Source organism: Panthera pardus, unplaced genomic scaffold (assembly GCF_024362965.1).
Source record: "Panthera pardus isolate Hobbes unplaced genomic scaffold, ASM2436296v1 HiC_scaffold_13, whole genome shotgun sequence".
Taxonomy (NCBI): domain Eukaryota; kingdom Metazoa; phylum Chordata; class Mammalia; order Carnivora; family Felidae; genus Panthera; species Panthera pardus.
Window position 1 is genome coordinate 137190293 of NW_026526688.1, and position 26806 is coordinate 137217098.

At 37.6% G+C, this 26806-nt stretch overlaps 1 protein-coding gene and 1 long non-coding RNA gene across 40 annotated transcripts in view; both read left to right on the top strand.

The window, feature by feature from the left end:
• Positions 1–8749, top strand: LOC109276701 (uncharacterized). Of its 7 annotated transcripts, XR_008421747.1 has the most exons (7): positions 1–255; positions 457–621; positions 981–1061; positions 3595–3668; positions 4307–4502; positions 5913–5978; positions 7048–8431. It is a non-coding gene; the product is annotated as an uncharacterized LOC109276701 (long non-coding RNA). The 7 variants fall into 7 exon arrangements; XR_008421746.1 differs by adding an exon at positions 2174–2341 and having other exon boundaries at positions 4307–8749; XR_008421745.1 differs by having other exon boundaries at positions 4307–5985; positions 7054–8749.
• A 1709-nt stretch (positions 8750–10458) lies between these two features.
• SEC31A (SEC31 homolog A, COPII coat complex component) overlaps positions 10459–26806 on the top strand; it is a 71201-nt gene continuing 54853 nt past the window's right edge. For 17 of the 33 annotated variants that reach the window (XM_053901426.1, XM_053901430.1, XM_053901431.1 and 14 more), the window contains exons 1-4: positions 10462–10595; positions 22089–22171; positions 22837–22960; positions 24814–25012. In XM_053901426.1, the coding sequence (XP_053757401.1) occupies positions 22093–22171; positions 22837–22960; positions 24814–25012 (402 nt within the window). In that variant the 5' untranslated portion in view covers positions 10462–10595; positions 22089–22092. The other 16 variants (XM_019465814.2, XM_053901428.1, XM_053901429.1 and 13 more) reach the window with 8 other exon arrangements.

Sequence of the window (26806 nt, forward strand, 5' to 3'; positions counted from 1 at the left end):
GACTCCTACTCTTCCTCTTCGTGGGCGCTGCGCTTGACGCCGTGACCAATCACAGGCCACGTCGCGTCGCCGCAGCCAATCGAAAGAGCCTGGAGCATTAAGACGAGCATTTGACGGCTCCTCCTCTCTGTTCCAGGGTGCTTAGTGTATTTAGTTGTTTATGGTCTAGTTTTGCTACTGTTTCAACACGCTCTGGTTACATCCGGTGCCATCGTGGTTCTTGTGAGGCAAGGCCTGAGAATGCGAAGCGGGGAGGTAGGAATAATACTGAGGTGAAACTAGGGGCATGCCATTAGGTCTCCGGTACGAACTCTTAAAGGGACTGGATATGGGTGGAGGAAGAGATGGGAGGGAGAGCGATAAACGCGATACCCTAGAAATGTTAAAGACAAAATTGGGCCCCCAAATAAATTACCTACTGAGAGGCATATAATTTCCTTGCATTTTATTTGGTAGTTCCCTGATGTGGCGGTATTACAGGAGCTGTTGGGATGGTTGGCCTTAGATATGTGACCCCGGAGGAGCATGAATAAGAGTGTTAATACGGGGATACGTCGTTTTTAATTCAACGAACCTTTTCTACAAGACCGTTTGTCACTGTGGGGCAATTAAGGAAACAAGGTAAGATCCTTGGGGCACCACATGTCTAGTGGGGAATCGTCAATATAATTAGTAAGAGGGTCAGGACAGAAAGCGCAATGAAATGATTTGGGTTGGGATGTGGCGCATTGTAGATAGTTTTCAAGAAGTGAGAAGGTCTTCAAAAGATGTCTTTGTTAAGCTCTATATGTTTACGGTATGAGATTTCAATTGTCATGGAAGAAACAAAATGGGGCCAAAATAGGGCATAATTTCTGTCTTTGGAGAGACACTTAGAATATTAAGTGGCTTCTTTCTCTCCTGCTTACTTTGGAGGCCCATTAAAGAAACCAGAAAAGTTTGTACTTTTCATTCAGTTTTTTCATTTCCTTTTCCTGTAGGCGAGGGTGATTCCAACGTTTCCAAGCCAGATTGCGTCTTTTTCCCCTCGTTGTTTTCTTGGTCCAGATTCCGGCCAAAAGGTACTACTTATTGACATCTGCTTTCCATTATAATATGCTTGTATCTTGTTTGAATGAGATTAACAGAGATTTTGTATATGTCCCTTTCTTAAAAGTCATGTGGCCTAAGGATAGTCCATGACTTTGGGGAAAATTGAACCATGGGCTGTGTGCTTGCTTGGATGTTAGACGTGCAAAGGGTAGCATCTGGATTAAAATTACCTTCAGTCTGTTAGGCTATTAGAAACTTTCTTAGTACTCAACCAGTTAAGACCCAAATGAGGCTAAATAGAAATACATAACAGTTTTATCTTTAAGGAAAAAATTGGTTGCCTTGTTTTTTTGGTAACAGTTTTGTTGAGATATGACTCCTACACCATACAGTTAGCCCATATAAAGTATGCAGTTAAGTGGGTTTTAGTATATTCAAGAGTTGTGCAGTCATCACCATGATCAATTTTAGGACATTTTCATCACCACCCCTCCCCCCCCCCCCCCAAAAAAAAACCATTCTCATTAACAGTCACTCCCTATATCTTCCCTATCCTCTGTTCTTGGAAACCACTAATTTTTTTTGTCTATGTAGATTTGCCTATACAATTTCATATAAATGGAATCAAAAACTAATATACGGCCTTTTGCAAGTGGCTTCTTTCATTTAGAATGTTTACTTATTTATTTTGAAAGAGAGATTTAGAGCATAAACAGAGGAGAGGTAGAGGGAGGGGAAGAGAGAAAGAATCCCAAGCAGGTTCCACACTGTCAGCACAGAGCCCAGTGCGGGGAACTCAGGAGCTGTGAGATCATGACCAGACCCAAAATCAAGACATTTCTGAGTTACCCAGGCGCCCTGAGTACTTCCATTTTTTTTTTTTTTTAATTGTCAAAAGATGTTCCATTGTATGTATATACTGCTATGATGATTTTATTTAACCATTTATCAGTTGACCATTTGGGTTGTTTCCATTGTGGGGGATTATTATGAATAATTCTGCTGTGAAAATTGGTGTACAAGTTTGTGTATGGACATATGTTTTCATTTCTTTTGAGTATATACCTCAAGGTGGAATTGCTGGGTCATATGCTAAGTGATATGTTTAACCTCAAGGAAATGCCAAACTGTTTTTCCAAAGTGGCTGGACCATTTTACATTCCCATTAGCAGTGGATGAGGGTCCCATTTTCTCCACGTTCTTGTGTGAAGTGGTATTTCATTGTGGTGGTTGCCTGATTTTTAAGGACTCCAGGTTTGCAGGGAACCTGCTAGAGGATGCTCCTTGCATGTAGAGACCAATGTGTAAGGTGAATTTGTCTTTTCAGTCTCTACCACACAAATAGATACATGTGTTTCTGCTGTAATATACATGTCCCTGAAAAATACCTCATGTTCAGCAAAATTATGCATGTGAAAGTAGTGCTTGTAGGAAAAAGAAAAAGCATTGAGTACTCAAAATCTGTGCAATTGGATAAGCTCTAAAATAGTAATCAGTACCTGGAAAGTACTCCTGTGCCCTCCTCTCACCCCTTAAGGGTAACTTAAATGGACACTACCATAGGGTATATTAAAAGAGCAAGCCTGCTGGGTGCTAGACATTACAGATAGGAAGTGGAGCTCTGAGCTCATAAGCTGCTAAATGGTATAGAGGGCAGGTGGGAGTAGCTGGGGAGGGAAGCCCCAGGTGCAGGCTCTCATTTTTCATTTTCTTTTTTTTTTTTTGTTATGTTTATCTTTGAGAGAGGGACAGAGCATGAGTGGGGGAGGGACAGATGGAGGGGGACACACAGAATCCTAGGCAGGCTCCAGGCTCTGAGCTGTCAGCACAGAGCCTAACATGGGCCTCGAACCCATGAACCGCGAGATCATGACCTAAGCTGAAGTCAGACACTTAACCAACTGAGCCACCCAGGTGCCCCAATCTCATTTTTCATTTTCTTAAGTTAGAGTTGAAAGTACCCCTGCTGCCAGTTCAGCATCAGAGTTCAGAGGGAAGGGTTTTTTATTTTAATTTTCTTTTGTTTAAGTGGATTCCAGATATTGTGGCTGCCCAAGGATAGATGAAACCGTGGCTCTCACATTATTCTGAAAGCATTCTTGTAATTATTAATTACAAATGAGTTATTGAAAACTGCTCTGCTGCAAAACAGATGTACTTAAATGTAAACTGGTTAAATGAAAACTCACTTTGTGGAAGCCACAAGGGGTCTAGGTTTTCTTAATGTACTCCTGGATAGGGAAATAGGTAATTCCTCATAAAAGCATGCTTTTTTTTTAGTTGTAGTTATGTATCTTTATGTTCGTATATAACTTGTGCATTTTTGTTGCTGTTTTTTACTGTTTTAATAGTGACATTGAGGTTCTCAATTTAATCATTTGATTATCTTTGCTTCTTCCAATAACTTCATATCCAGTGATTAAACCTTTTCACTGCTGTTCACATAATGAACCGTTGTGATTATTGAATACGTTAATGAGGATATGTAAACTGTATTAAAGATATTGGGAAAATGCATGGACTGTTGTGCATTGTAATATAAAAGAAAATATCTCTTTTTAGGAATTATGTTCTTGGAGATGTTGGAAAAAGATTCCTGGGACTTCAAAGATAATCACTCCAGATATACAGGGGAGGTAGTATATCTTTCTTTAAATGTATTAAGTGTTCCCAGAACAATAGTAGTGAGTTGGAAATGGCGGATTATCTAAGTAAAGATTTATGAAGACTTTGGTGAAATCTAATTTCCTGTTACAGAATTTTATTAATTTGGTCACTTGGAGAAAAAATAACAACTAATGCTTCTTGAACGACTACGTGCCGGGCATTGTGCTAAGCATTGTATAGACACACAAGTTTGTTTTATAAACAAATGTATTTCTCACAACAACCCTAGGAAAGCAAATAGACTTTTTGCCTTCTAGGACTGGTATCTTCCTTGTTGAACACCTACTCTTTTGTCAGATTCTTATTTCTACTAGAACCTTTATTTATTGTCCTGTTGTATTAAAATGTATTTCTGGTAACTGACTTACATTCTTGCTGATTTTTTCACCGTTTCATTTCAGAAAGCCTTCGGGTTTTGAAATTATTGGTGACCAACTTAAAAACTGTTCCCGAATCTGACCCTTTCCTAAAACTTCAGACCTTTCCAGCTAATTCATAAGTTGTACATTTTGCTTTTTGAATATGGATTGTGACCCTCTATGAATTATTTATTGCTATGTAAAAGTTATTCAAAACTTAGTAGTTTACAACAACACTTATCTTACAGTGGGAGGAGGGCAAAGCAGAGAGACATCATCTTCTGGGCTCTCACTTGGCAAGCCTTGGTTTCTTGATGGCTGTTGGCTGAAGACTTCAGTGCTTCACCATGAGAACCTCTCCATAGGCTGCCTGAGAACTCTCACAACATGACAACTATCTTTCCCCAGAGGGAATGATCCAAGAGAGAAATGCCAAGTTAACATGTAAGTGGGCACATATGAGGGTGTGAATACCAAGAGGTGGGAGATCATTGGGGACCATCTTGGAGGTTGACTATCACCCTTTACTCTTTTTTTTTTTTTTTTTTTTAAACTGCTTCAATTTATTGAATCAAGAGATTTAACATTAGACCCTCTGGTCAGATAATGAGAAGTATGAGAGCATATGTATTCAAATAAGTGCTCTCTTTTCTAAGATGCACGGTTTCTTGCCCGTGAATATATAAATTCCATAAGTGATGCCACTCCTTTTGGAAATTTTCTAGAGAATATATAAGAAAGCTTATTTTATAGATAGAGAATATTGGACTTTGATCATATATGTTTTTTTTTTCTTGGACCCATTTCTCCTCTCCCAACTCTTCCTTAGGTGAAGGTGGTTAGAGAAGCTGGAAGTAGACTATAGATAGAAATTGAGTACCCCTATCCCTGGTATTTTGCTTGGGGTGCAGACTGACTTGGAATGGTTGAAATTTCTGTTTAGAGTTTTCTAAGGAATGCAATCCAATTACTTAAAGGCACTTACACATATATTTGACACAGGATGGAATAAAGGTATAAATACACAGCAGCAGCTTTAGAGTGATTTGTCCTTTTCCTCAAAAGCTTGATATTATCCAGTTTGGTGAGTATATTTCCTTTTCTTTCTGTTGCTCCCCCCTCCCACCATGGTCTTTTATCTCTCTTGATGTGCAAAATACAGACTTTGCCAAGCCCCTAATTGGTAGAATTCTAATTTGTGCTCAGAATGCCCCTAATTGGTAGAATTCTAATTTGTGCCTGAGATTTGTAATCTTTTGAGTCTTCTTTTCCCTTAATTGCTGCTTAAAAGTTCTTTGTTAGCAGTGACAACTTTTTTCCTTTAAAGCTTAAGTGCTTCTGGTTATTTTGGAGACCTTGTGTAATAACAAAAAACATTACGTAAAAAACAAGATACAACCGGTTTTGGGATGTGTTTGTATTAGGTATGGTTACCCTTTCCATGTCAAGCTTAATATAACGACATTTCTAAGTTAGCATAAGGTAATCTGTGCGAAGTAGTTAAATGATACACTTGAGATTATCTTTGGTATGATTTTTCCAATTGGAAGTAAAATTGGAGGTGTTACCGGTTCATGAAAATTAAAATTTATAGAAATGTGTATATATTGTGTTCTTTAAAAAGGGCTAAACAATGAAAAACTTATGACTAAAGCTCAAGTTGAAAATAGGAAGAAAATATAAATGTCCAATGATTAAACTTTTTCCACTGCTGTTCACATCATGATCTGTTGTGATTAATGTATGTGGATGAGGACATAATGGAAAAAGAAAATCCTAGTGGGAGAAAAAAATTATAGATATGATGTAATTTTTTTGTATATTGATTTACTTGTAAATGTGTTCCTGTTTTAGGAATGAAATTGAAGGGTGTTTTTGTCAGATTTATCTGATAAAGAATTCGAACATTTATATAGTAAGGTAAGTGGTTTATAAATTTGCTAGTTTTGACGAAAGAACGGACGATCAGATTTGAGCAAAAAATTGATATTTGAGCATAATGTGGACATTGTACTCAATTAAATTTTTTTCCTTATTTTTTCATTTTTCAAAGATAACAAGAATATGGTTTCAAAGATAATTTTCTGAATCAATAGATTTGATGCAGGATAGGCAATTGGGTGGCTGGGGTCAGGACTTTTAACCTTGATGATTATCTTTTCTCAAAAATAATGGTGTAATTCAGCCTCTGATATTCTTAGAGATCATATATTCCAGGGTTTAAATTTGCTGAACTTTTGTATGTCCTATAAATGACTCTTTGATATGCCACTGAATGACCATCCTATAACTTAATCTTTATTCAAGAACAGTAGATAAGTAGGTGGTTAGAAGCTGGGAATCTCAAATTTAATACCAGATTAATCTGTCACTAATTAGGCATGTTGTCTTGGGGTGTTTCAAATTTGAGGAATATAAAGAGGAAAAATTCTTGCAAATACTCAGTATTGATTTAAGTTTATTTTCTATTTCATAAATTTCTACAAACATAAAAGTTGATATAAATTTTGTTTACGGGCCTTAATCAAAAGATTTACAAAATAAGTGCATTCAAAGACAAAACTAAAATATTAATGGGATGGATGCTACTGTTACACAGGAGAAAACATGGTACTGGCTGGTGTGGAATAAGTTGTAAATACATACAGTCTTGTGCTTTGTGATGATTATAAAGCTTTACAATCAGGACAACAGTAGAGTTGTCCAGAACTTTACTCTTTTGCAGACCTCAAAATTGTTGAAATGAGGGAAGGGGCCTAAGTTCTCAAAAGGATGTCTTTGGACTGTCTGCAAATGCTAATTTGAAGAATTCTGTATTACATTGTCTCCAAACATTTTTCCATCTCCAGTGGGAATTCACTCTGGAACTAACATTCCTTTAGAAAATCTTCAGTTTCTATTTTGATCTATGGTTAAGTTTGGCTAGTAGTTAACTAAATTGGATTAAAAGTTGATTATTTTGTGAACTAATGCAAGTTTTTCTTTTTAGATACAGGTGGGCCTTACTTTGCACCGTTCCATTATACATGAAGATCAGTTTTCACAGTTTAGTTAAATAACACCAATCCTCCTACAACACAGTTGTGATTTCAGTTACAATAGTAACTGAATTGTTGCATAAGTTTTGTTGCTAGCTCTTTATTCCACAACTGATTATGCATTATAAAAGATGTGCATCATGGTCAGTAACCAGTTACATCACATCTTTCAAAGTCTCTTGGTGATTGATCACTAAACATCTATTAGTTCACAGAGTAAAGCATGTAGTTGTATTGCTTACTTGTTTCCCAGTAATAAACCCATGCAACATTGTACAAAACTGGATAATCAGAAGAGGGAATTGGCAGGGCAGCAAAGAAACAAGTGATTTTTAACACTGGAAGTGAAATTGGATTTGAAAATGGCGACAGCATAGTGAAGACAAGACGAGACCCAGGCCTACATAAAGCTGCAGTAGAAACTGTGGTTTAAAAGTTCGAGGAATATAAAAAGCAAAGTTACTTCAACATTTTTTAGTTTAAATTACACTAGGAACAGAAAGCCACTTACAGTTGAAATGGAGTGCTTGCTTCTACTTTGGATGGAGGACTGTAATAAAAAATCCTAATCAGTTTGGCTAGCATTCAGGCCAGAGTGTTGAGGTTAGTTGCTGCACTGAAGGAAAATGGTAATTACCAGGAGACTAAAAAAGAACATTTTTTTGCTGGGAAAGGCTGGTTTCATCGTTCAGAAGTCTGGAGCGCCTGCGTGGCTCAGTCGGTTAAGGTTAAGCATCGTTTGGAGGTCGGCGTGAATGGAATAATGTTCCACTGGTGAAGCTGCATGTTCAGATAAGGATGCTACTGGGAAATTTGCACCCATGTTCCAAGAATCACAGGCAGTCCTTGCTTTGCACAGTGGTATGAGACTACTGTGCAAAAACTTCATAGGATTCGGCTGGAATGTAAATGGAGTTCTAGAAGATATGACTGTGGGAATGTTTACATTGCTGCCATTCAGGAAGTAGTTCTGGATATACAGCCAGAAGGTGCTGCTTCAGCAGCACATACACTAAAATTGGATATACAGCCAGAAGAATTTAGGGAAGGTGAACATAGTTATAAATGAGGAAAGCAGTTGTGTGTTGTGAAGGATGAATACATTTGGAGGAAGTGATTCAGGTGAAAAACCACATTAAAGGAACTCTCAGATGTTTCATGACACTGTGCAAAGCATTAAACGTTAGAAACAGATCAAACTCCGAAAAGATGACAATTTGCCAAGGCATAGGAAAGATGCTTGCTCCATATTGTAAGTTATATGAGAAAGCAAGCACTGTTCAAACTACTCGAGACTTGTTTATAAAGAAATAAAACATCCTAATTTTCAATGTTTCTAATGTTTTGAGTGTTTTATTTTTTATATTTCAACCAAAATCAGTTTCTAATGTTTGGACAAATTTTAAGGTTATAGAACAATCAGATTGTTAATACCATAGATTAAGATTGCTTTGTGCGGTTTCAGCTTTCATAGTCCAAGTGAGAACTCCCTGCATTTAAAACAAACTAGGAACTCTTTATATTTAACCAGATATATCAAGTCTAGAAACAAATACGCTTTTCCCTTAGATTACCAGTTATATTATGACAGTTTTCATACTGTCTTTGTATGCATGCTACTATAACAAGGCTTTGAAATAAAAATTTATACAAAACTGTATGTCTCATACTTCGACTTGTAGGCAAATCCTAATAGATAGGGATTGGCAAACTTCTTTTATAAATACAGCCATACAGTGAATAGGCTTTGCAGACTCTTTAATGGTCTCTAGCAACTACTCAGTTTTGTCTATGTAGCACAAAAACAGCCATAGGCAATACAGAGACCATTGAAAGTGGCTGTGTTCCAGTTATGAAATACTGTTCATACCTCACAGTCTACAAAACTGGGTGGTGGGAAGCAGGGAAGTTTGTAGTTTGACTTCTGCAATAGGAACATCTAGTACATTAAATGATACCAAAGAATGTAACCACTGCTTGAATCATTTGAGTTTTTTGGTAAGTTGTTCTAATGAGCCCTTTCTCCATACTGATGTACATTTACAGGTAGTCGGGGGTCTTCTGGTGTTGGGGCAGTAGGGAGTTAAGTTTTCGGTTGATTCAAGTGATGGGCCCGCTTCTAAGTCGGATTTTTCATTGGCATCTATAGGTAAACTAGTCCTTGCAGCTGTAAGTAAAAATGGATTTGTAGAACACTAGAAATTTGCTGCTGTAGCCTAAGTAATCCGTTTGGTCTATTTCTGTACTAGAGAAATAAACTTCCTTTTCAAATTGAACTGTAAGTATAAGACACTAAAAGGGTGTATGAAAGCGTGCAGTGGGAGCGCAAAAATGTGCCTACTCTGATACCTAGAAGTGAAGGCACTTCAGAAAAAACTTGAGGGGCACCTGGGTGGCTCAGTTGGTTGAGCGGCCGACTTCGGCTCAGGTCATGATCTCATGGTTTGTGGGTTCAAGCCCAGCATGAGGCTCTGGGTTGACCACTTGCTCAGAACCTGGAGCCTGCTTCCGATTCTGTGTCTCCTCTCTCTGCCTCTCCCCTGCTCACGCTTTGTCTTACTCTGTTTCTCAAAAATAAATAAATGTAAAAAAGAAAATTTAAGAAAAAACTTGATAGAGATGGTTGACTCTTTGGTGTAATGGGAAGAGAACTGGCCTAGAAGTTAGGAGACCTGGGTTGAATCCAGGTTCCAATTGTTTATAAGTACTTTTCCTCTGGTTTTACTTTGCTGTAAAACAATTCCTAAACTAAAAACAACATCCAGACAATACACTAATTCGAAGCCAGGGTCTGGCGAAGCCCAGTGACTAAGGGCAAACCCTAGTACATCTTAAATAGTGCCATATGATGCTAACTGGACTACTTGGCTCCACTACGCCTCTGGAGTAACAACACCGTCCACAACAGACATCGGGTATAGTCAGATCACTTGGTTTTGAAGTCCTCAAAAGCAATACTGTAGAACCAACTTTTAACCAACCCAATCACAAATTAGTTTCTGCAATTAGGGCCGTGCAGCCCCATTTCCAAGTGATTTGTCCGGTGTTGGCAGTGTCGCGGAGGCTGCCGATGTCTCGCAGGACTAAATCTACGTGGCATTCTTGCAGGCCTCGGCCGTTCTTCGAACAGATAGCTACACCCAGCACAGCAGGACCTGTTTTTTTTCTTTTCGCGTATGCCGGGTCACCGCATCCTCAACCTGTACGCCACCCTTCAGTACGGGTCCCCCCAACCTCACAAGCACGCGCCACCTACACGCTCCTCACACCAGCCTGCCTACCCTCCCGGAAGTGCCGTGGAGGGGAGCGCGCCGAAGTGGGCGGGGCGAGGCGTCGCTCCCGGAAGCGTCCGCGGGCCGCCCGGGAGGGGCTGTGGCTGCCACGTTGAAGCGGAACGTGGAGGTGGCTTTGGGGCGGGAGGAGGGGCGGCGGCGAATGCTGGGAGAGTCCGACGGGCGTCGCGCTAACGCAGGAACCGGTCGCCGAGGGTCCCCACAAGGTGTGTCTGCCTATTCCTCCCTGTCTTCTTCGCCGGCCCTCGGGCCTTGAGGTGGAACACAGGCGAAAGCTACGACCGTGGCATCGGCCTCCGCTGGTCCCCGTCAGCCTGCGGCCCGGTCTGTGGTGGCGGCGCGTCCGTGATCTTCGTTTCGGGCCCGTCTGGATAACGCCTGGCGTCACGGCTGCTTCGGGGATCGCGCCGATCCACATCCGCCAACGTTTCCACTGCTGAGCAGGAGCTCCCCTGAGGCTTGCGACAGGGTGTCGTGCCAGGTCCGGTAACGGGGGTCTGAGGTCAGAGGACACTCACAGCCTTGTGCACAAAGAGGTGCGGGCCCCAAGGGCGAGGGAAGGAAGCAAACCTCAGGATCACTTTGGTTCATTTTAGTTTGGTTATGATTTTTTTGTTTGTATTTGAACTGTTGCCAGATTTAAAGGTTCATAGGTTTTTAACTGGAAGCTACTGTCATTGAACCAGGATTGGATTATTTTAAGGATAGTTACCAGTTGCCGTCTATTCCTCGAAGGAAATGTCAAAAAGTGTTGTATGTCTTTGCTAATAAGTTATTATGATGAGAGGTCAAGTTACAGGGCAGGTGAAAAATAAATAAAAATATTGCGTGGGCTTGTGGGCATTATGAACTTTTATGTGAGCATAAGCAACTAATTTTATTTCGTCTTTCTGAAGTTGCAGTGATGGTCTGTGATAAATCCTTTCTCCAAAACTGCTTTCTAACTACAGAAAACTGAAATGTGATTGTGTTTGTCGCTAATTGTAACTGTATTCAATCAATAATCAGAGCCTTGCTCTTCTATCATACCGTCCTACGTTTTCTGTACATACTGATTGTTCTGGGATTGGCTGAAGTTTACTCATCGTTTTTTAGTGGTTCTTCTGTGCTCTCTCTCTTGATTAAATAGACCTGGGGAAGGTTTGTAGACTCTAAGAACTTTTGGATAACCTGAAGTGTTTTTGTAGTTGTGAATTAATGTTACACACATCCAAGGTTGTTTGGGAAATGTGACATTGGAATGGATTAAGAATTATATTGCCTAATTTTAGATACATAGGTTCTTTTTGAAACTAATAACGTAAGAAAAGAAAGAAATTTGTAACTGTAAAGAGCAGTGATTCTTAATTTTTTGGAATTACAGTCCCTTTTGAGGACCTGAGGAAAGCATTGGATCACCTTCCTAGAAAAATGCACTGCACAGGGGCTTATGGATGGCTCAGTTGGTTGAGCGTCTGACTGTCTCAGCAGGTCTTGATCTCAGGGTGGAGTTCTAGCCCTGTGTGGGGGTACTTAAAGAAGCCTACTTAAAGAAAAAAAATACACACAATTTTGTATGTAATTTCGTGAAGTTTAGAAATTCTTGTCAAGTGGTATTATTCAATTGATTTTTACAGTGTTTTTAGAAATATTCTTTTAAAAAAAAATTTTAATGTTTTATTTATTTTTGAGAGAGACATAGACAGACCGACAGACAGAGGACAAGCCGGGGAGAGGCAGGGAGAGAGAGAGAGACACAGAATCTGAAACAGGCTCCAGGCTCCGAGCTGTCAGCACAGACCCCGATGCGGCGCTCAAACCCACACACGGTTAAGATCATGACCTGAGCTGAAGTCAGTCACTTAACCGACTGGATCACCCAGGCGCCCCAGAAATGTTGTCATTCCTAGGTTAATTTTAGTTCAAAATGTTTTATTTATTAGATTCTAGATAAGTATGGCACCATTTAGTTCAGTGCACAGTTTGGCTCTTTTGGTTGAGTGAAATGAGCCTTAGAACATTGATAACAATAAATCCTCTAGAACAAATTTGTCCATCCATGGTGAGATATTTGCCCACACAAGATGGATTTTTAATAAGGCAGTCCCAACTAGAGATTGTATTCCTGGTTTGAGAGTCAGAATTTCCATTTCCATAAACTCTTCTACTTTTTACTTTCTGAAGAATGGGTCATCTCTGTATGGAGCATTGTAAGATTGGTATGTTTGAGAAAATAGTACTGTTGGAGTTTAGTATTGCTTTACAAAATTAGCAACTAGAAAATGAGCGGAAAGAAAAAAGCTTCCACTAAATTGCATGCATTTAACTACGTGCATGTTGTAGGGAGAAACTTGGACAAAAAAATAAGAGTTCTAGTCTGAAACATAAATTATTCTTCAGGTGTATTCTTTGGGATACGCATTTTAAGTTGTGACTTTTGCAGTAGCTGACATTTACAGGCATGCATTTACTATGAGCCAGGCACTGTTCTAAGGCCTCTGTGTAATGCCTTATTTAATTCTCACAACAATCCTTCTTATACATACTTTTATTATACTTATTTTACCAAATGGGTAGCCAAGGCACACAACAGGTAAAGGTACATGCCTAAAGCCAGAGCCTAGGATATGATGGAGCTAGGATTTAAACTGAGGGTTTGGCTCTGGACTCCATACCCTAAACTGTTATGCCATAGATATTGTCTTATAGATGTCATATGTGAACAAGCCACTGTCCTCACACTTTTCTTTTTGTATTATAAGAATGATTTTGTTCTGTGTAAAATAGTCTTGAATGAAATAAGTCTGCATAGTGTGAATTCTTATCACATTTGATATTGAAAAAAAATTGCACAAAGCTTTTAAAGCAAGTCTTCACTCGGGGAAGTACACTTGGTTTAATCTAAGCCTTCTTCAGATTTTTAAGAAAATTAGTTACAACTAAATGATCATTTCTAAGAAAAGGAAATATGCAAGTTGTATTTTCATAGCAGTCTTAGTGTTTTAAGAATGATTGCAGTGGGTAGATTATGGTATTCTTATTTAATTAGATTCAGACCACATAAGGTAGTTCCAGGCCATTGTTGTAGTGATTGGGGGGGAAAAAAGTAGCTGGTATTGAAGCCTTGTGTTCAGTACAAGTTAATAAGTGGAACTGCATCTAGTGGAACATTGAGTGCTAAGGACAAGAAGTAGACTTTTATAAATGTTTTGAATTTCCACTTAACCATTTTATGTGCTTATGAATTTGTCTCTTTCTCTTTCAGTAAATGTTACACATTAACTAAGTGTTCATGAATCAGGTATCCTCTGTTGTACCTTTGCTCTTAGACATACTGTAGTTCAGTTTAGTTTTTTTTTTTTTTAATATACATGATTGTTTTGTTTTCACTTTTAGAAATTATTCTAAGACACTTTATAAAATCTTTTTTTAAAACAAACTTTTTTACCCTTTAAAAAAACGTCTTTTTACCCTAATAGTATTTTTCCCTATTAAAAAAAAAAGTGGTTTTTTTTTTAATGTTTATTTATTTTTGAGAGAGAAAGAATGCGAGAGCAGAGGAAGGGCAAAGAGAGAGAGGGAAACACAGAATTCAAAGCAGCCAGCACAGAGCCCAACATGGGGCTCAAACTCATGGACCATGAGATCATGACCTGAGCCCAAGTCTGACCCTTAACTGACTGAGCTACCCAGGTGCCCCTCCCTAGTTTTTAAATAAGAAAAGTTAAAGTTATTAAAGTTATTTTTTCTTTTAAACACTTAAGAATTTAAAAATTAAATGTTTTACCTGAAAGTAATCTTTCTAGCTCATCAGTCTTTTTGTATTTCCCTAATAAACATTTAAAATTGAACAAGGAAAACTTTGTATCTACTTTACCCTGTGCTAAGCAATTTTGAGTCCAGAAAGGGTAAAAGTTGTAATTTTTTATTGAAAAAAGACATTATTTGTCTAGTTAGTGAGACAAGATGCCATATAAAACAGTTGGTGAAAAGGCAGTGGAAAAAGATATAACAATAGGTACTAATAGAGTGTTATAAAGTTTTAAGATAGAATAAGATACTTTATTATAATATGTTTAAAGTGGTATAAACAGTTAAGAGATTATTTAGATAATTGTGTATTGGATCATTAGGGTACTTATGAAGGAACTGGGTCTTGAACTTGTTATTAAAGACAGTTGGCTCAGAGGAAGAGGACATTTCATATATAGAAAATAGGCCTCTTTTTCACTTCTTAGAAAATTGAGATTTTGCCCTTTTTTTCAGAATAGTCTTAGGAAACTAGATGTATGGTTTTCTTGGTTAATCTCATGATAGTAATAATTTTAAAAAGTAGTTAGCGTATTAAAACTCATGTTAACCTATGTGCTGGGCACTGTGTTTGGCCTCGTATTTCAAATATATTATCTCATTTAAGTTTCACAACATCCCATGAAGCAGTCTCTTTTGTCCCTATTTTACAAGTGGGGCTCAGAGAGGTTAAACAGTGTGTCCAAAGTATCATAAGTAGCACAGCCAATAGTCAAATCCAGTGTTGACTCCAAAGGCTCTACTACTTTTAACCACGTGATGCAACCTCCTAATCCACTCTTGCCTAACGTAGCACAGTTTCTAAAATACGTTCCTTCTCTCAATGTCCTCCTGCATCCTAGTTGTTTTGTCAGTATTTCTTCTAAATGTTAGTATGCCTTCTATGATTAAAATCGAATACCTGAATTTGTTAAGGTAACAAGTAAGAGCTCGGACTCTGGAAGTAAACTTCTGAGTTCCAGTTTTGGCTGTGTCCCTTGCTAGCACGTACAAATTATTTAATCTTTCTGTGCCTTCATTTTTATCATCTGTAAAATACTCTTCATGTATAAACAATTTGAACATGTAAGACCCAGGGCATATCGTTAGTCTTAGGCCCTCGTAAGGAAACTACCGGAGGATGAACTTTATTCTCTAGAAATGAATGCGAAAGCTGGCAAAAGTACTCTTGGAGAGCAATGAATATATTTAACTGTAAACCCGAGACTAAAACAAAGGTGGGAATAAGGAAGAAAGAATAAAGTGTATATGTTCAATATCTGATAATGTAGGAATTCATTATAAAACTAAAAAATTAAGAGAAGTGGGAAGTAAGAAAAAAATTGGAGATAGAATAAGTTAATGGGTTGCCTCATCTGTAATAGCTGGGAGTCAAAGGACGTTATTTAAAGCTGACAAGTCAGTTAGTGGAGGTATAAGCATATTTAACAGTACAAAGGTAAACACCGAGAAAGATAATACTATTGACTATAATAACTGTGGAGTACAAGAGGGACAGTAAGATTATGAAAACTGATTTCATTAGTGCTCACAGTAATTACGGTGTAAAGAAATAGAGGATTAATGGTACTAAATAATACTGGGTTTTTTTTTATGCTTATATATTTCTGAGAGAGACAGGACAGAGAGCAAATGGGGACGGGCAGAGAGAGAGGGAGTCACAGAATCTGAAGCAGGCTCCAGGCTCTGAGCTGTCAACACAGGGCCCAATGCAGGGCTCTAACTCACAAACCACGAGATCATGACCTGAGCTGAAGTCGACACTTACCTGACTGAGCAACCCAGATGCCACTAAATAATATTGTTTTAAATTATTAAGATAGAACCAGAAGTACTTATGAGAACAAAAATACAAGTTATCCTAATTATCAGAAAATTTATAAATACACAAATATGGACAACAGGGAAAGTACATTTCTAAATTATAAAACCAAACATAGCAAAATAATATAGAACTAAGCAATCATACCTGTCAAATCAGGAAGAAAAAACTTATATCAGTAAATTTTATATGGCCTTATTAGCTAATCTGTTGAAAAATGTTCAAATTGGATCACTAAGCAAAATCTGAAATTTTTTTTTTTTCTGTATTGAAGACAGCCAGTGAAAACAAAGGGGCTCAAAATTGAAAAGGGCAGAGGCACCTAGAAGACTCGGTTGAGCATCTGACTCTTGATTTGGGCTCAGGTCATGATTCTAGGGTCATGGGGGATCAAGCCCTGTGTGGGGCTCCATGCTTATCTTGGGATATTCCCGCATGCGCGCGCGCTCTCTCTCTCTCTCTCCCTCTCTCTCTCTCTCTCTCTCTCTCTCTCCCTCCCCCCCTCCCTCCCTCTCTCCTCCTCCTCTCCCTCTTCTCCACTCCACCCCCCGCCCCTCTCCTCACTCCCACACAAGCTCTCTTTATTTATTTATTTAAAAAAATTTTTTTAATGTTTATTCATTTTTGAGAGAGAGAGACAGAGTGTGAGCAGGGAAGGGCAGAGAGAGAGGGGGACACAGAATCTGAAGAAGGCTCCAGGCCCTGAGCTGTCAGCACAGAGCCCGACACAGGGCTCAAACTCACAGACAGCGAGATCATGACCTGAGCCGAAGTCAGGTGCTTAACCGATTGAGCCACCCAGGCGCCCCTCTTTATTTATTTAGTTTTGAGAAACAGTGTGAAACGTGAGCAGGAGAGGGGCAGAGAGAGAGAGGGAGAGAGAGAATCCCGAGGAGGTTCCGCACTGTCAGCACAGAGCCCATTGCTGGGCTCAGTCCCACAAAGTGCGAGATCATGATCTGAGTTGAAATCAAGAGCCGAATGCTTGACTGACTGAGCCACCCAGGTACCCCTGATATGGGTCTTAATATGAGATAAAGTGGAATTCAGACCCAAAGCCTTATTTAAAATGAAGAGCAATACTATACAAAGCTATAAATGTGTATTTGACAATGAACATTTAATATTATGAATACCTGTCAACCAAATAACTATGTGTTAAGTAACAAAGCAACTTTCGGGAGATAACAGGAAAAATAAGCACAAATACATTAGTAGTAGTGACCTTTAATTCACTGTTCTTGGTCCGGGACAGATCAAATGGAAAAACAGTAAGGCTGTAGACAACCTAAACAATTAAGTCAATAGAGTAGATTCGATTAATATATATTGATCTTGATCCTGAAAACAGAGTACCTGTTCTTTTTAGATCTCATGAAACATTTACAAAACCTTCTATATAGGCCCCAAAGAAAACTTCAATAAATTTTAGAAAGGAGAGATACTATAAAAAACAATCACAATACAGTAAAAGACCCTTCCACTTGCATATTAAATTCAGTCAACTCTTGGATCAATGGAGACTACAAATGGAAATCGCAAAATATGTAGATGACCATAGTGATGAAAATACAAGAAATACATGTAATCTAGCTAAAGCATTACTCAGAGAAAATTCAAAGCCTTAAATACTTACAAAAAATAAGTAACAAAAATGAGTGGGTTAAGCATTTAACTTAGAAAGTTAGGAAAAGATCTAAGTAAATGAAAAGAGAGTGGAAGGAAGGAATTAATACAAATAAAAGAAATTGATGAATTAGAAAACAAAAAGGACTACTAAACTACTAAATTGGCTGTTTGAAAATAAGTCACTAGCTAAGCTGATCAATTACTAAGAGGAGGGTAGGGGGAAGCAAAACACAAATATATGTAATAAAGACTAGTAAACATAAATAGCATAAATTAAAAGAATCGTGAGTCTGTGTTGTTCAAGTCTGAAATAATGAGAAAATCCGTAAAGAAAAAAAATTAAAGGATTATCATAGGAAAATATAATTTACAAAAATGACTTTGTATAAAGGAAATTCAAATAGATCAGTTTCCATAAAAGACCTTCAAAAGTACCCAGCCCACATGTTTCATGAGAGAATTCTGCTAAATCTTTGAAGAACCAATAATTCCAATGCTGTTATTGAAGTTGTTTTAGAGCATAGAAAAAGAAGGAAAACTCTTTTTTATGACTCAAGTGTTATGACATTGGTATCAAAACATGACAAGATTGCACAAAAGAAGAATAGACTCAGTCTCACAACTCTAGAAGCAAAATTCTGTTAAACAAATGGAATCTAGCAACACGTTAGTAGAAATACATCATGAGAAGTTTATTCAAGGTACAAAAAGATCGTCCATATTAAGAAATCTGTTAGTATAATTTGTTTCAGTGATAGACCTAAGAAGAAGAATCTGTTCATTCTGATTACCTAATAAAAACGTTTGACAGAATTTAATACCTGGTCTTTATAAACAGCATTGAATAAAACAGTAATCGATGGCTAATTTCCTTACATTATATATATTTATATCTATATGTGCATATGTATGTGTATTTCAAATCCTAAAGTCATGCTCCATGGTGATATAGTAGGCTTTTCCACTAAAGAAAGGAACAAGAAATCCCACTGTTATTGCTACTGTTTAATATGGTAGTACAAATACTATTAGCCTTTGTATAACAATAACAAGACAGTCTATATAATAGGGGTGGATTAGGGGTGAGCCACATTTACAAACAAACCAAAACATAAAATACTTGGGAATAAACAAACCCAATATGTCAAAAAGCTTAAAATAATACTGAAAGATAAAAAAAGAAGACTTAAAAGGCAACATGTTCTTATTGGGAAGATTCTGCATTATGTCAGTTTCTCCATAAATTTATTATTATTTTTAATTTTTTTAAATGTTTATATTTGAGAGAGAGAGAGAGAGAGAGATCATGAGTGGGGAAGGGGCACAGAGAAAAGGAGACACAGAATCCAAAGTAGGCTCCAGGCTTTGAGCTGTCAGCACAGAGCCCAATGTGGGCCTTGAACTCACGAACCACAAGGGCAGGACCTGAATTGAAGTCAGATGCTTAACGGACTGAGCTACCCAGGTGCCCCTGACCATAAGTTTATTAATTTGATGCAGATTCAGGAAACATATTAACATTCTCTTTTTTTCTGGAATTAGACAAGAACTATTCTGAAGTTTATGTAGTAAAATAAACAGTAATAATAGCAAAAAAAAAAAAATAGGGTGGGAGAAAAGCAATGGATAGAGGTTATTGGAATCATACTTCTATAAAGCCTTAGTATTTAAAACAGTGGAGTGCTAGCATGTAAATAAACAGCAGATGGACATAAGGAATGGAAATCCAGAAATAAACCTAAATATATACAGGAATATAAATCCTAATCTACATCATAATACCTATAGGAATATAAGCCTAAATATAGGAACTTAGTACATGATAAAAGTGATTATCTTAAAATTAGTAGGAAAAAGATAGACTTTTCAATAGTTTTGTTGTAATAAAAAAATAAACTATGAACATACATCGTATACCAGGACCTGAGTCAAAATTTAAAAGAAAAGCCACAAATGAATTTGCCTAGAAGAAAAATATGGGTGAATTTCTTTATAACCTTGGCATGCAAAAGGCCTTTGTAGTTAATCAAAATTCAGAAACCATTTTTTAAAAAATGATAAATGTGACTACTAATTCATGGTACCTCCATACAATGGAATATTTTTCCATGATAAAAAGAAATGAATTATCAAGTCACAAAAAGACAGGGAAGAATTTTAAATGCCTGTTGCTAAGTGAAAGAAGCCAATCTCAAAAGGCTACATACTATCTAATTATAACTAAATGACATTCTAGAAAAGGCAAAAGTATGAGGAGAAGGAAAGAGATCAGTGGTTGGCAGGAAGGAGGAGGAGGGATGGGGAGAGGAGGGGGATAAAGAGGTGGAACACAGAATTTTTAGGGCAGGAAAACTTCTGAATGATACTATAACTGTGGGTAGGTGGATATGTGTCATTATTCATTTGTCAAAACCCAAAGAGTATACCCTAAAGTAAACCGTGGACTTTGCTTGATAGTAATACACCAACATAGGTTGGTTGTAACAAATACACTACTGTGGTACAGGACAGTTTTATGGTGGGAAAGGCTGGGGTGGGGGTGAGGGGAGGGGGATGGGGGAGAAGGTAGAGAGGTATGTGAGAACTCTATACTTTTCACTCAGTTTTTCTGTGAACCTGAAACAGCTCTGATAAATCTATTTTTTTAAAAGTCAAAATCTTGGGGCGCCTGGGTGGCTCAGTTGGTTAAGTGTACAACTCGATTTCGGCTCGGATCATGATCTCACAGTTCATGGGATCAAGGTCCGAGGGATTCTCTCTATCTCCCTCTCTCTCTGCCCTGCCCTTCCCCTGCTCATGCGCGCGCTCTCTCTCTCCCTCTCAAAATAAATAAACATTAAGAAAAAGAATCAAAATCTTGTGAAAGGTAAGAAAAAAAATCGTAACCAAAGTAAAAAAATAAAGTCTGACAGACAACTCAGTAGAAAAATAGGCAAGAAGTATAGACAAGGATAGACAGAAAAGGTGTATTATGGATGGCCCATAACCTTATAGAAAGATGCTCAACATTATGGTATCAGAAATGCAAATTGTAACTACTTAAGAGTAAACATTGTTCATCTATCATTAGTAAAAATCTAAAAGTGTTCCTCTTGTAAGGTGGTAGAGGGTGTGAAACAGTATAGTGATTATGGAGAGCAACTTGACAATAATCATCAACGTTACAATTGCATTTATCTTTCTTTTTAAGGTTTTAAATCTTATTTTTGAGAGGGAGAGAAAGTGAGCATGAGTGGGGAAGGGGCAGAGAGAGAAGGAGGGAATCCCAAGCAGGTGCAGAGCCCACTGTGGGGCTCGAACTCACAAACCCATGAACTGCGAGATCATTACCTGAGCCACAATCCAGAGTCTGCCGGTTAACTGGCTGAACCATCCAGGTGCCCCAGAATTGCGTTATCTTTAACCCAGCAGTTTTGCTTCTGGAAATTTATAGCTATCCTGGCCCATGAATGGAATAACATGTCCATATGGCTATTTATTTCAGCATTGTTTGTAAAAATAGCAAAAGATTAAAAACAACTCCAGTGTTCACCAGTAGTGGACGAAGTAAGTAAATTATGGTACATCTTACAGTGGAATACTGTGCCATGTAATATATTTATGTACAATAACAAAAAAATTTTTTAAAACTACAGCACAGTATTTTTCTACCAAAGTGACTTTAACAGAAAATAAATAAACTAGTGGTATATGGAACCGTAGCTTGGAGTGACCGGCTATTTAAAATTTCTGCTAAATTTATCTTTAAAATCTGTGATGTTACTACATTCTTCTCTGAAATTAGCCTGTTTTAATTTAAAATTAATTTCTAAAACTGCTCTTGCAATTTAGTAATCCTGCTTTCAGAAGATGTACCTTGTTTATTGCGTGCCTTCTCTGGCCCCTGATGTACCGCCACCCGTCCTTACCTGAGAAGTATATTGTGTAGCAAAGTTAGTCCCTCACTCTATTGTTTTCTTTTTTTTTTTTTCAGACTGATTTTTTAGTTGAAGGACTGTAATTTGTAAACAATTCGAAAAGCCCTGTATTTGTCTCAATATAATTTAACAAGTTTTTCTTCTTTCTACTATTGAACATTCCTGACAAATGATAACGAAACCAGTTTGATTTATTGGCATTTGAACATTCTAATGATGTAGTCATTAGTTAAGTGTATTTCTATGTAAAAAAAGTCTATGTTTTTTTTTTTTAATTTTTTTTTTAATGTTTATTTACTTTTGAGACAGAGAGAGACAGAGCATGAACGGGGGAGGGTCAGAGAGAGAGAGAGGGAGACACAGAATCTGAAACAGGCTCCAGGCTCTGAGCTGTCAGCACAGAGCCCAACGCGGGGCTCGAACTCACGAGCCGTGAGATCATGACCTGTGCCGAAGCCGGACACTTAACCGACTGAGCCACCCAGGCGCCCTTCTATGTTTTGACATGTTCAGTTTATTTCTGTATAAAATATTCTCTTTAGCAGGATGAAGTTAAAGGAAGTAGACCGTACAGCCATGCAGGCCTGGAGCCCTGCCCAGAATCATCCCATTTACCTAGCTACAGGTAAGTTCAACAGAGAGAACATAGTAGGAGTCACTTATTTCTTCTTTTCCACATTTGGCCTATCCGCGCCTGTCCTTTTGAAATTCATATTAAGCTTCATCTCCTCTAGAAAGCCTCTCCTTCCCTAGCAGGATACCTCCATCCTCCTCGTGAACTGCGTTCAGTGACCTTCCTCTGTTTCCTTAGCACCTTGTTCATTATAGCATTAATCATGATATGTTACATTTATAGTGTGTTCCCCACTTCATAAGAGTTCTTTCATCATTATTCCTCCAGTGTTAAGCACGATAGATAACATGTTAAAAAAAAAAAGCTAAGTATTGATTTGAATGAATGAAGAACAATTTTGATGCTAGCATTTTTATATGAAGAGTTACATCATTTGTAGCTATAAGCGGACATTGTAAATAATAAACATCTACATGTTTAAAAAATTACCTTCGCTACCCACTCTTAGAAGCATTATCTCTAAGCCTTGTGTCAGAATCTCATTGCTGTAGTAATTTAAGCATCTGTTCAATGGCACATATCCTGAGATTTTAGTCACTAATGCAGCATTCATGAATGAGATAATTGAAAAACATGCATTTAATTTCTGTTTTGTATGGTTTTCTCCAAGTCTTTTATTTTTGCATGTGTACTCACCATAAATGTATTTTCTATAGGAACATCTGCTCAGCAGTTGGATGCCACATTTAGTACCAATGCTTCCCTTGAGATATTTGAATTAGACCTTTCTGATCCATCCTTGGATATGAAATCTTGTGCCACTTTCTCTTCTTCTCACAGGTATGAGGTTGATTAATCTTAAATTCACATTATTTATGGTTGTGATTATTATGTTGTGGTTGATGCCTAATTTATCTATAAATAGGGTATTATTAGAAACTGCAAGGAATACCATCAATTACATGAAATATTTTGAGAAAAAGTATATGAGTGGATTTCTATTTTTTTTTTTTAATATAATTTATTCTAAAATGGGCTAACATAGAGTGTATAAAGTGTGCTCTTGGTTTTTGGGGTAGATTCCCGTGGTTCATTTCTTACACACAACACCCAGTGCTCATCTCAACAAGTGCCCTCAATGTGCATCACCCATTTTCCCCTCTCCCCCACCCCCATATCCACCCTCAGTTTGTTCTCTGTATTTATGAGTCTTTTATGGTTTGCCTGCCTCCCTCCCTATATGAGTGAATTTCTGTGGAAGTAAAAGACTTTTTTATTGCTGACTGATGTGCGGGATAGGAGGGAAAGGCTCTTTTCCAGTAGTTTTTTTCCTCATGATACAGTAGACATACTTTCTTTTACCTTCTTTATCTCACCTGTTTACAAAAAAAGGGTAAGTATGGTCAAAAAAAGGAGTGGTTGGATAATATTAAGATGTTGTTAAGATAATATTAAGATGTTAATAGGATTATCTCTGAATGGTAGGTTATTTTTATTTTTTCCTTGTACTTATCTATATTTAAAAACATTTCGCAGAGATTTTTATTGACATGATTTTTGATACAGTGTTATTTGGATCGCCTTTCCAAGTACTTAACACCCCATTGTAATGCAGAAAAAGAACCCTTTCATCTGAGTAGTAAAATATGCTTTATTGTCTCAGTAGTTTGGCAGATTTTGGTGAAGAGATTGTACCTTAGCTAACATAACTTCACATAGCTCAAATCATGAAGTCTCAATGGACCTCTCATCTTCAGAGCCTTCCTCTGTGATGGGAGCTTTAGATGCATTTTGTCTATCAGGTTTTCTACTCACCACCATTTGTTTCATTATATACCTCATGCCACCTTCATATTTCATCTCCTTTCAAACTATAATCTTTTATTGTCCACCAGTGGGGGCACTTGTCATAATAGACATAATTTTGATGTCATTTTTCCACTGTAATAATACATGACTTTTCTTAGAAAATTTCAGGGGCGCCTGGGTAACTCAGTTGGTTAAGTGTCTGACTCTTGATTTTGACTCAGGTCAGACCTAACAGGTCGTGAGATTGAGCCCCGTGTCAGGCTCTGCACTGACAGCATAGAGCCTGCTTGGAATTCTCTCTCTCCTCTCTCTCTGCCCCTTCCCTGCTTGTACTCTATCTCTCTCTCTAAATAAATAAGTAAACTTAAAAATTCACACACACACACACACACACACACACACACGTAAAGAAAATTCCATATAACTCCTTTAACACCTTTACTATTTAACAGACCACTTGTCAGTGAATACTTCTGTAATCAAACAATATCAAGGGAAATGGTTATTAGCTCTATTTTACAGGTGAACTAAAAGCAGCTTAGGAGGATTAAGTAACTCACCCAGGGTCTCACAGTTTCTAAATGGTAAAACCATTCTTAAGCCCATATATTTTGACACACAAATCAGGTATACTTTGTGATAACTATATTAACCTCTACCAAAAAATTTTTACTCTTTAAGATTATAAAATCAAATATGCACATATGAATACAAATAAAAACTAAAATCCTATTTCACCAAGTCATGCACAGTTACCAGGAATAGAGGAAAAGCAGTGTTTTTAGATTATTTATGAAAACATAGGAATTAAATATATAATTTCAAATTCTTTTCTATAGTTATTTGACTTAAAAAATGAGTCATTTACTCATTTTCTCTTAAAGGTACCACAACTTGATTTGGGGGCCTTATAATATGGATTCCAAAGGAAATGTCTCTGGAGTTCTGATTGCAGGTGGTGAAAATGGAAATATTATTCTTTATGATCCTTCTAAAATTATAGCTGGAGACAAGGAAGTTGTGATTGCCCAAAATGACAAGCATACCGGCCCAGTAAGAGCCTTGGATGTGAATATTTTCCAGGTTAGACTTTTGACATTTATTCATAATTCTTGAGATATGTGCTGCTTATTTGAAATAAGAATATGAGGGGTGCCTGTGTGGCTCAGTCGGTTAAGCGTCCGACTTCACCTCAGGTCATGATCTCATGGTTCGTGAGTTTGAGCCCTGTGTTGGGCTCTGTGCTGACAGCTCAGAGCCTGGAGCCTGCTTCAGATTCTGTGTCTCCCTCTCTCTCTGCCCCTCCCCTGCTCACACTCTGTCTCTCTCTGTCTCTCTCAAAAATAAATAAACATTAAAAAAAAAAAAAAAGAATATAAATCTACTATGCCTCAGTCTTGGAATTGAAAGCTAAAAATGTATGCCTGTGCAGGTGGATGAGTGAGTGTATTTTTTTGAAGAATGGAGGGTTCAGAGTTGGGATCAGGGTAAATGATAATAATTCTATGGAGGGGATAAGGCTGATGGGTTTAATTCTACAAATCTGGAGCTGTAATGCCATCTGAGGATATTTTTTATTAAACGTTAGGAGCTCCAGAGGTTGGAAACAATGACTTTTAAAAGTTTGTGCTAGTTCAGCATTAGGCTAGTGCTGTGGTGTCTGGTTAATCCTCTGTTTTATTAATTGAAAAACTTTGTATTCATGACAGCGATTACTGCTGTATCAAATAATTAGAAAATTACACAAATACAGTGCAAATCTAATGGGTAGACAAGAGTTAGTCTACTGTTGCCATCATAAGCATTACTGAATATTAACTATATAGATGTATTGGTTAGTAAAGATCTTGAATTAATAGGATAGTAGAGCATAACAACCAAAACATAAATGTTATCTTAAGAAAGTTTAAAATGGGGCCACTGGGGTGGCTCAGTGGGGTGAGCTTCTGATTCTTGATTTCAGCTCAGGTCATGATCCCAGGGTTGTGGGGTTGAGCCCGAGTTGGGCTCCACACGCAGTGTGGATTCACTTAAGATTCACTGCTTAAGATTCACTTTTTCTCTCTTTCTTTCTCTCTCTCTCTCCCCCTCTCTCTGCCCCTCTCCTCAGCTCATGCTTGCTCTCAAATAGAAAGTTTAAAATAGTTATTTTTCTTGTATTATAAATAGGTACTTAGGATACAGAAATACAGAAATCCAAACTTCATTTCTATAGTTTATGGTACCTACTCTTTAGGTTAGATAGCTAGTTCTTTTGCTAATGAAACAACTGCTGATTATTGGTTAGTGTGTTGTATTATAGGTGACTACAACCATAGAATTCCTCTATTTCCATAGTTACATGATGGTCGATCAGGGAAGAATTTATACTAAGAATGAATAATAAGGGATGAAAGTCAATATATGAAACTCATTATCTTTCTGTACTTCCTATCACAGTTTTAGGGTATTGTTGATCCTTAAGGTATGCAACAGAGATAACCTAGAAATACTGCCACCCAGAACAAGATTGAGTGTAAATGAACTAGCAGTACATGAGGATTTAAGACAAGAGACACGAGATTTCTGTAGCCCTGTATTGGTCCGGCTCCAGAAGCTGGCTTTGAGGTATCTGTAGATAGATGCTGTTATTTTAGGATTCAGTTATTGGTCTGAAAGCAATAATTGGTTTTGTCTGTTTTTGCCTTTTACAATCAGATCCCCTTCTAGGGATGCAGAAATGATAATCCCCATATGGTTGCATGATTGTTTAAGAATTTATCCATATAATTATTTTTTTAATGTCTTATCATGTCAGTAGACATGTTATCTTGTGAATGAAGTAGAATTTTATAATACACATCTCTAAAACATCATTGCAGTTTCATGGAGTGCCTC